Source organism: Opisthorchis viverrini (genome assembly GCF_000715545.1).
Source record: "Opisthorchis viverrini unplaced genomic scaffold opera_v5_247, whole genome shotgun sequence".
Classification (NCBI taxonomy): Eukaryota; Metazoa; Platyhelminthes; class Trematoda; order Opisthorchiida; family Opisthorchiidae; genus Opisthorchis; species Opisthorchis viverrini.
In genome coordinates, this window is record NW_008751901.1 from 652,227 (window position 1) to 663,258 (window position 11,032).

The 11,032-nt window shown below is 47.6% G+C and overlaps 2 protein-coding genes across 2 annotated transcripts in view; one reads left to right on the forward strand and one right to left on the reverse strand.

Annotated features, from left to right (window-relative positions):
- Window positions 1-2,209: 2,209 nt before the first annotated feature.
- Window positions 2,210-11,032, forward strand: part of T265_14704 (hypothetical protein) — a gene marked incomplete at both ends in the record, with an annotated part of 26,323 nt that continues 17,500 nt past the window's right edge. Inside the window, one exon of the mRNA XM_009174854.1 lies at window positions 2,210-2,305. Within this exon, the coding sequence (XP_009173118.1) occupies window positions 2,210-2,305 (96 nt within the window). The remainder of the gene's footprint in view (window positions 2,306-11,032) is intronic.
- On the reverse strand, window positions 2,939-3,169 carry T265_08917 (hypothetical protein; the record flags this gene model as incomplete). Its single annotated transcript, XM_009174848.1, has 1 exon — window positions 2,939-3,169. The coding sequence occupies one exon, from the start codon at window positions 3,167-3,169 to the stop codon at window positions 2,939-2,941; it is 231 nt and encodes a 76-aa protein (XP_009173112.1).

An 11,032-nucleotide genomic window follows, 5' to 3' on the forward strand; every position in this document is an offset into this window, starting at 1 on the left:
GCAGTGAACCACCGGGCGCCTATGATGGACCTAAGAACATTCATGACGCACGCTGGACTTAACTAAACAAGGTTTCATGGCAAATCCCCAAATGACTCAATCATGATTTTCATGTACACGGCTTTCCACAAACCCAAGCAGGACATCGCGATGACAATACCGCGTCTGCCATACTCGGACTGATGGCTCGTTCATAGTTTCAACTTACCCACATTATTTCCCATTGCATACTCCCGTAAGACCGTCCGAATTCGCTGAATTCGTGCCAGAACTTAAAAGCACTGTCCATACTTCCACAAATCTATCCAATGGCGCTACTGATGGGTCGGTATACCGGCGAAGACGAAACCTCGACTTGGGCCCGAAATAGCGGGTACTGGCCAGCATAAATAAGCATAACAGCTATGGTGGATTCTTTGGCCTCGTTTGGTGGGACGCCTGTCACAGCGAAAGAAGACGTTTCCAATACGGGTTTCGATGGGTTGCTGCGCGATGAAGGACGGTGTAGTCATTGTACAAATTGTCTGTTGATGCCCGTGAATCAAATGTAATTTTCTTTATGTTCTGATTACCCATGAGCAGTGTGATTTGAATCCGTTAGTTATGAGGCCGTTCCGTTTCCCTGCGGCTTGTTTTTCCCGCTTCGCTCCTACTTAAGATCCGCTTCCTTCTCCGTAACCGATCCAGTATTTTGTTGCCCGCCCGTCATTGTTTGTAAGTTCGTCTGAGTTCTAACCATTTTTGAGCGCCCACTCCGATGGGAAAACGGATGACCGGGAGCCGCACCCAGAACTTCTCGGACCACCGCTGAACGTCTTTTCCACTACACCAGCTGAGCAAACGGATGGCGCTTGTAAGATCCGGACGGTTATGGATCCCACAGAACGATTGCGACTATTAGATTATACGCAGTTCGTAGCCAGTAGTCAATAGGAGCAGACAGACGTGGGGCAGCAGATGATATGTTGAGGACTGACAGGAACTGGTTCTACAGACAAACGGATTAGTAAGCACCATGAATTAAGCAAACGTACAATCAACAATGACGCAATCAGCAGGAGCGGGAAGTAGTCACTGTCAAAGCACGGATTTCTACAGAGGCAACAACAAGTAAGTACCAAACGATGTACAGACACACATATAGGGCAGTCTGACAGTGTGAATTGGCCGTAACGGGGCAGGAGTCAGTACGTTCGGAATGTGAGGGACTGTCTTTCGGTCGGCGTCGGCGCAGCCGCTCGTGTCGCGCGACATGTCAGATTACGCGGTTTCGTTCGCTTAAAATAAAGCTCAGCAAAGGCTATCTTGCAGGCCTGATACATGGGTAATACAAAATAATCAGCTGCTCCGTGCGTCAGGTCGGTGTAGTTGGTAGCGCGTTCGCCTGCCGTCCGGAGGATCCAAGTTCAATACCCGGTTGGCCCGCTTTTCCGTCGCAATCAGATTTGCCACGTAACATGAGCCGCCGCATAGCACCGTCAACCAAAGACAGTCCCTTACCTCCTGAACGTGTTGATTATTTTTCACACTTATCTCTATACGGCCAACTCGCACTGATAGACTGCACGTATCTGTATGTAAATCGTTTGGTGCTTACTTGTTGTTGCTTCAGCTATCATTTTCTGCTCCTGCTGATTCCTCAGTTGTTGATCGTAAGTCTCCTTAATTCGCGGTGCTTACTAACTGACTGATATCCGCAGTCGTCCCGTGAGAACCTCGGCCGCCCGGATCTTGCTTCGTCTTAGGTTATTTCCAAATACGACTCACAAGAAAACACACAAATGAACCGTCTTTTCGAAAAATTTTCCACGCCTTTGCGAAGGCTACATGCGAATTTATTAGCAGCTACTCAAATATGTACTCCGCGTCCATAGTGGACATCGAGTACGTTTAAACATCTTCCAAGAAAACGGCTGCCGAATGGGCAGATTTTAGGATTCGAATAAATACCATTAAGTGCTTAAACTTTACGTTACAGAGTTTTTTGTTCAAACTATCGTTCCGGAGAAACTTGGGTTGTGCTTCTAAGGGTCCGCACGGATATCTGACAAACAGACGAGCGTATCAAAAGTCCCGCCCAAGGTCGGTCATCCACCTATTGGTCAGTGCTCTGAGGTGTAGCCCTTGATGCCATCTCTCGGAAGTCACTTGGTGTGACCGGCTAGTACTGACTCGCAGTCACACCTAATATCTGTCAGTTAAACTGGAAAATCCTTGCAAGTTCAAGGGTTGTTTATCTGCGCCCATTCTCATTGTCTTTCGGCGGCGGCGGTCGGGTGTCCTGCGGAGTTTGCGGCTGGCAATGGTGAGGATCGATGTGAGAGATATTGTCGTGTAATGTCCGTACTTACATGAAATTCCAGTTGAGGCTGGACAAATGGCGTCTTTACATAGTTATGTGTGCGGATTTTCACAATTGCATAAATACTCCCTTACGAAGCTCCAGTTCCGCGATTGATGTCCATGGCATTGGGGGATTGGAATGAGGTTCCCCTTCCTGTTCTCTACAGTGCACATGTATAAAGCGGAATGTGTAGTGTGCTAGTGGGTCCATTAGCGGAACCATTGATCTACGAAGGCCTATGAACGCAGGGCTCTGTTTCTCACAAGGCATTCGCAGTACGTTGCGTTACAGTAGCCGCATACTATAATCTGGTAGAAAAACCTGTTGGGCGAATATCACCAGAATCAATACCAGGGTAGTTCATATTTAGTTCCAACGGTAGCTGATCTTCTGTGCCACAGCAGACGGTAAGACACGAAGCATACGCTGTCGTCGTAATGTAGTTAAGCCTGTGACACGGCTGCTCGACAGGGTGTGGGTCTCAATATTGTGTGAGCTTCACGTCCTATGAGATGCGTAGTTCTGTAGTTGGACTTTGGCGGTCCCAGTGTTCCCGTTGAAAGCAATCATCTCGTACGTATATGTGCCCCCTTATCATCCGAACACAACCGGTGGTTTGGAGTAAGGGTTTTCGGTACGAGTGTCTGAGTCAGTCAGAGTCAGTAACTGACTCTGATGCTGGTTTTGTGTCGTCAGCATTTTGCAGGATGCCCCACAACCCATGGACCACAGTTCGAGGTGCGCTGTGGGGCGTTCCGAAGCTCTGGGAGTAACTGGATGACGAGACTTTTCCAGAACCCCAGCACCATCGCGCATAGGCTCCATGCTTGGGCCGTGTATTCAGCGCAACGAGCTTAGGGGTCATCATCATCAGAGACGGAAAAATCAATGTTAACAGTGATCCTTCACTGCCGTATAACCACAAATATATCTACAGCCTTAAAGTGAGAGAAAACGCGAAATTTGGGGATGAGGGAAGGACCTGGTCCTAGTCTTCCACAGGTATTCCTAGGTACCTGGCGTCCAGCCGCTGCCAAAAAAGGATTCCAAGACGCAAGTACTGTGAGTGAATTGACTACCCTGTCTCTTCACTGCCGGACGAACACAGTTTACTTAATTATGTTTGATACAAAGTGGAAACAATGGCGGTGCCTACATTTCAATCAGAAAATCTGGGAAGAAGCTGACGACACGAACAACATTGTCGCCAATTAGACACCATTTCTCGGAACGCCTTCAGCCAAGAACCCCATCCTGGAAGGCGGACCTCACCATAAACATACGAACTTTTCGTAATCTCTTTCACGCTATTCTGCCAAGCCACACGTTTACCTCGTACGCGCCATTCCGAAGTAGGCAAGGAGAATACTCGTCTCGGCAGATGATGTTCCAGTATACGCAGCCAGCGTATTGGATGGGACGATGTTTCTCGCGTTTGAAGTACTTGCTTGACAACCAACTACCCCTTTTCTAATTACCTCGCTGCCAGTTCGTTGACGCCACAAGACAATAGCAACGCTTCTGAGCCATCGGTGGTTAAAAACTTGAAGACGCTTCGGATCTTCTCGCAACCATCGTTAGGCACCCTTTTGATGCCTAGCTGTCGTGACAACGGGAGGAGGCACGAGGGCTTGGATCCTGCCAGGTTGCTGAGATTGGGTTCGAACCACGGACCTTTCGGTCTTAAAGCTGGGGCATCTACCACTGAGCTACCTCAACCACACAACAATGCAGAGACCCGGTTGTGTGATGCCCTCTTTGACACTGTTTATCTCAAATTAACGAACATGATTCGGGTCTCCGGGATTCCTGGACTGACAACGTCCTTGCACTTTGTAGGTGCAAAGAACATGTCGGAGGGTAGCGTGATGATGGTCAGCTTATTCAACAGAGGTTGTGCTTAGCCTTCATCTTCAAAGGTGAGGGCGATTTTCTCTGCGCACTTCAGCAGTGATTTAAACAGTGGGGTTTCGGGGACTTTGCACAATTTGCTTCATTATTTCAATGACGAAGTTGGACAGGAACGTAGTGAGTCGACGTCCTTTCTAGATAACACTTGCAGGGAAGCTTCTAAAGTGCTTACCATGCACTAAACGGTGAAATTATATGGATGTAGACCCAACTTCGTCACAAAAATTTTGGGTATCCTGTTAAGCAACTGTGGTAGACGGTACTGACCGGTCGACAGAGTCAAACGCACCCTTGGAGCCAAGGAACAAAACCTTAGTCGGCCCTACGTGTGACACTGCTCTGACAGAGTGTGAAAATGTGGTCAAAGCGGCCTCTGTTCGTTCAAAATTACGCTTGATGTTCAGGGGTCGAGGTTCCGCATGTCGCCTTTGGACGGCAAAGAACCGGTGACGCCAGAAGCCTTGTTACAACAGGAGTCAAGCTGACGCCTCTGCAGTTACCATATTATCTCCAAGCACCCTTTTTGAGAATGGGCACTTGTTGAGTGATTCCAGTTGTCTGCGACGACCTTACGGATAGAGGCGAATAGGCGAGACAGGCACTGGCTGGAAGTTCGTCGCTGTCTCTGAACACAGCAAGTAGGATGTCGTTGCGTCCAGGAACGCCGTGACGTTTGAATGGAAATGTTCATTCGGATTATTCGGAGGCTGAAGGGAGGTCCGTATCCACAGTCCATGTCTCTGTTAAAGGTTGACAAAAATTGGCGGCAGCCAACTGAATTGCGGCTGGAATTCTCCCCAACAGTCCGAATGTTTTTTGCTGAATGTCACAGCCACTTTGATCCTCGATGGTTTCGCAGACGCGGGGATTCCGATAATCGCTCAGGTGGAACAAACTGCTGGAATTTTCAGTTTTTATTTCGTTCTTTTGGTTTTTTGGATCCACTAGAACTCCTGGTTCACACGGACCCTCAGTTGTGCATGGCGTCGAATGATGCGTCAAGTTGAATTGTAGTAGCGATCAGCGGGAGTCTATCACTGGGCTTACCGCAAAGCCATGGTCCCATTAGAGATGCCGTGGTTGAATAAGGTTGTTCGGGTTGCACCGGAAGTTTCTTGCCTTTCACATTTTCGTAACAGCGTATGCCTCGATAGTTCGTGAATAGAATGCACTTTATATTCTCAGAAGTGAGCGCATGAGAGGGGCTCTGTATGAGGGACTGTCCGAAAAGGATGCCCACTCTCCACTTTTGTCTATCTCCGTCATTGACAAACTACTGAAGCGAACACTGGGTTTCCAAAACCCCGCTGATTTTTCCGAGCGAGAACCATATCGACCTGGAGTATGCAGTTGACAATTATGGTTTTTGAAATGTGCAGTAAGCGGGAGTAATACTAGAAATGCTGATCAAGGTCATCAATGTGCTCTTAGCCGAAAAAGTGCAGCCAGACTTCGGGACGTACGGGGGCGAGATGGTTCAGTGGTTAGAGCGCGAATTTACTGACCGGAAGGTCCGTTTTCCGAACCCGACTCTGTATCTCGACTTCCTCTGTCTAGGTTTTGGCAATCTCCTCCGGGGCACATGGCAGCTAGGCACCGCTAGGCTATTACAGTTGGACTTTTTTTTACATACGGCCTGAGAATCCAAGGAGTGACGTTATAGATCTCTCGAAAGTCGTATTAACGATGGCGAAGTTAACGCAGGAAACTTAATTTGCGCGACTTGTGGCGTCAAAACGTCATGTTATTGAGTCTCAAAGAACGTGCTTATCGGAACACTGCGGGCTATGTTGTTGCACAGCTGGCACGTGACCATCCAGCGGAGAATCTGGGATATCTTCAGGTCTTTAACCACTGATGTTTCGGAACTCTGGAAGCAATCGGCTGGAGCTAGTGAGTTTGCAACGACGCGACGAGGGAACGGGCTCTTGGTGAAATAATCAACGTATTAAGTGAATTACTGGTCGTCCAGCTGTAACACCCCTAGGATGCCTCGCTGCAATGCCACGTAGAAGTGGACAGGATTTGACATGGCTGAGAGAAATGATGTCAAAAAAAGTTTGGCTGCTGTTCGACTTCCAGGATATGGTCCATGTGACCTTTCCTGTACTTGACTGGTGACACTGAACTGTATAGCAGTTATCCTGTCATTGGCGCTCATGTAGTTAACTCCCATCTAGATTGTCTGACTGACCTCACTTTCGGGCGAGATGGCTCAGTGGGTAGGGCGCGAATTCATTGACCGGAGGGTGCGTGTTTCGAACCCGACCTCTGCCTCTCGACTTCCCCTGTCTGGGCTTGGGCAACCTGGCAGTATCCCAGCCCCCGTGATTTCTTCAGGTGGCATGGCTACAATACACCTGTTGTGTCTGTGTGCTAGCTGGGTGATTTAGGAGCTTGAGGAAATTTAATCTCTCATGCTGGCAGAAGACAGAGTACACCAGATTAAGATCGGCTACATTCCAGATGAACTAATGGAAGAAAAAGCGTTGCGGCTCAGTTGGCTACAAGAGAGAGAAAATGAAATCTCAGTGGAACATTACAAAATGCAGAATTGTTCATTATGACCTGACCGTCCTAACAATCAGGATGCTGAAGCACATCCAAAATGTCCGGAAGGCGCCAGGTCACGTATGGAGACCGTTCCTCCCATGCCGTTAGGGTGTCTCATGCGTACTCAGGGTTACACTCCAGGAGCTCAGCTTGTTCGATCATGGGGCCTTCGAAGATCGTATATTTCGCCGCATCAGAATTGGTCCTGGCAACCAACGCGGCAACGATGTACCGACGGTGGATTTTCGATTGTGATGAAACATTCGCTCGCGTGGAGTGGCATTCGTGGCGATGCACAACAAAGGACGAATCGAATGGAGGTTGTCTTGTAAAACGGTTTCCCAATGGCTGATTCGAAGAACTTTTGATCGTAATGAAAGCGTAATAGCTTTCCACAAAGTTCCATTTAATCCTTCCACCTGACCGGCCCCCCCTGGGTTATGTGGAGTAGTCCGACTGGTGGCAACGCCTTTCACGTAAAGGAATCGCTTGATCTCATCCGAAATGATGAGCCGCGATCCGAATGCACGAAACTGGACAGATAAATGGTAGCGAACATTGACACAAAGCATGACTTCACCGTAGACTAATTTATTTCTGGACAAGCATAGGCGAACGGGAATACTCGTCTACGTCCGTCAGTAGGTATTCGTTTCGAGTCGTCGAAGGTAGTAGTCCCTTGAAGTCAATGCTTAAACGTATAAACGTTTGTGTGGTTTTGGTGAGCGTGCCGCCAGACACTGCATAATGACAAATCGGGTGTCGTCTAGAGAGAATGACAGATTTTTGGCACGAACGAAATGCGTGTTGCTCCAGAATAGCATAGAGCTGCGTGTAAGCGTTTCAGATCTAGCTGAGATGAACTGTTCGCACATACACTCCAAGAGAGCGTGTCAGCAGGTTTGTTTTCTATGCCTGATATGCGGGGTTAAGTCAAAGGAAAAAAAAAACGATAATTCCATCCACCATCATTGGACTTTGTCTTTTTTTATTTAACCTTTTGGTTGTGTTGAATACTTGAACGCAACGGACCGCTGACCATTTACAATCTTGAAATGGGTCCCGAGTAGGTATTGCCTCCATTTGCGCAATTCAATTCAGTCAATTTATCAGCTTTAAACCTTGTGCCGTAGGCACATTGGTTCCAGCTACTACAGTTTCGATCACCGAAAAACTGCAAAGTGGAACATACAACATACGACCGAAAGGTATTCGACGGAACTGGAAAAGATTGTTGCAAGCCTCGAAAGCCGTGTAGATTCTGTCATCGTCGACATCCCGGCGCCGGGATTTCATGGTTTTCTGACGGATATCAAGATTGTAACGAACGGTAAGTCCTATCAATGGCTGCCACATCAGGGCAATAGGTCAACATGCGCCTGTGATTTAAGTACCGGAGCTCCTGACAAGTGGCATCAGGATGATGATTTCACAATCTCGACCATAATTTTGTTGTGCACCTGCCTCACCAGAAACACTTGTACCGCAAGTAGCAGAAGAGGNCCAGAGCGACATCCGTGATAGGAATGCCGCATTCCTGTGCGAGTACTAAAATCGACGGAAGGAGCTAAGAAATAACACGCGTCGTTCCTCTAAGCTTCTTAACTTTGGAGAGAGTCCTATAAAATAAATTAACCCTTCGTATTGGTAAAAAGTGAGCATATTCAAATGATATCCCTCGTCCATTTAAACTAGTCTCGTAGTCTAAATTTGAATGCGTTTTTGTATCCCTTTTATCTTATAAATAAAGAATGCCAACGTCGGAAAGGTGCAGTAAAGACACTCAAAGCGGTGAGGCATGTTGATTGGACCGATGCGTACCTCTGGAATTTCGGGTCTCAGCTGCTAGTCGGTCCTGACCGCTCCACGTTAATCGTTATCCAAACGGACCGTTAGTCGTGACCTCGCTTGTTCAAGCTCTTCGCATAACTGTTTCAGATTACACTGATGATTGAATCTCAGTTGTGGGATCGTCAGCCTCACCGGTACCTGTTCAAACCTCGTGTGAACGTCAGCGAACCGGTTACCCAGGTATTAGATGATGAGAGCCGACGTCAAATAGTTCCAAAATTGTACCAGTTTCGCTCAATTCTTTTAGCAGGCTAGACGACGAGGAGGGTGCCTACTGTCTGGTGAAGCATGAAAAGAGCGTCTATCATTGCAGTCATCTACGGGTTCCGTGATGTATAGTCAACTCACCGAAAGTCACTTTACAGAAGACTTATTGCTTATTATTCCAGTACGGCGGACTCGTACCTGGAGATAGGTTGACCTTAACATAATCCTGAATCTTATAGGGGACAAATACTAACCGGGTCTGCAGTGTCTCTGATGTCTTACTGACGCTCGACATGGCTAAGCGTTAAGGGGCTAAGCTACCAGACGGAAAGTCCGTGTTTATGATCCAACCATGTTATTTCGAAGGCTTCTTTCTGGGCCTAGAGAGCCCTTTTGCTTCTTCCAAGATGCTTGACAGCTGTGTGCTGGCGCCATCAGTCTTGAAACTGTGTTCACATGAACACCGTTTTTGTTTGCTCGTTTATCTGGAAGAGAACTGCAATACAGTTAGTAACCGGTGTAATTTCCCATGCAGTATGCACGCTGGATTGAAATATCCTGCTTTATGTTGGTGTTGGGATGATGTGGACTCATTGAGAACAGAATTCAACAAGGGATTACGCCTGACTGAAAAACGAAACGTGGGGATAAATTTCAGTGGGTCAGTACATTGGTAAATGTTGAGCTTGCTGTTATCAGCACACTTTATTCAAAATAAGGATAATAATCGCCCAACTGTAACACCCTTTCGGTGTCTAGCTTCCATCCCACACAAAGGAAGCACGAAGGCTGGGATACTGCCAAGTTTATACAGAGGAAGTTGAGAGGCAGATGTTGGGTTCGAACCACGAACCTTCCGATCAGTAAATTCGCGTTCTAACCACTGAGCCATCGAGATAAACAGTAGGACTACTCGTCCAAACTGAATGGTTTATCAGTCGATGTTCCCAATCTCACGTTTGCTTGCCTAGGAAGAATAAACTAGGGATTTGGGTTCCTCTTTATCCTCACCGTAACTGGCACTGAAAAGGACTCTACTTTGAAACCAATAGTCATCTGTCTCCATAAGTGGGCAATTAGCGGTAGATGCTCTTTCGTCTGTGGTGGCTTCCCACCCCGAAGCGACGACCTCATGGTTTGGTGGTTTGTGTACCATTACGACCCATTGGCTGGTTTGGGGTCACAGACCTTCATACCAGGTCGGTCGGTTTAGGGGTCTGACCAGGACAGTCTACTGAATCTCCAGGTAACTTGTTCTTAAAAAATTGCTACCTTAGTATTGTTGTAACTTGCCGGAGGGTAGTGCAACTCTGTGTCGGTCCCTTGGCTTCCTGCTCCGCCCACTATGGTATAGCAAAAGGCACGGTAGCTCTACAGAGCCCTTTATGGAGACAAAGGAAAATCATTACAACTGTATATATATATATATAGGGTAGTCACACAGTGTTCCACAAGGTCGTGCCAGAATGCCGTAAGGGGGCGAGAACCGTCGAGTCAAGGTGCTTGACTCGGTTTGGCGGGTATTCTGACCAATCAGGGCATGCCTACGTCTGGCCCGTGTCCTGCACGTGACGCATGCGTCCAAATGATGTGCTGTTCGGTTATTAGGGACGGCTGGCTCCCGAACACGAAGGAAGCGTGCAAACGAGCCAAGAGTAACAGTAACGACAATTAGCAAAACTGGTCTTAAACGTCCACAACCTATATGAGTATAACTGCAGACTGCAGTAGGAAAGCACGCAAAAATGTTGTATAGCTTGCAGATTGCCCACCGATGCACTCAAGGAACAGACAACTAATTTGACTGTACAGTGGATTTGGCCGAGTGCACTAGCCCCAGCCGATAGAAGGGGCACAGAATTGCGAACTCGGCGACCGTGGAAGCAGGAAATCTACCCACCACTCGAACGTGTTGGAGTACGCTGAATATTCAACACAGTTTATTTTCGATGGTCACCGTAATAAACCGGGCAGGGTATACAATATGTTCGTGAAACCACGTGCAACCAGCGGAGTCAAAGATATATACAGAGTCCTCGAAGAAGATGAACAACGGGCTAAAAATGTGAATCAGTGTGAGGTGGTCCCTGTAACCATCATGCGTGGCGCAATGGACATCGACATGAGCTCTTGGAAGAGCAGTTTGCATGCATATGGCAGTTTCAC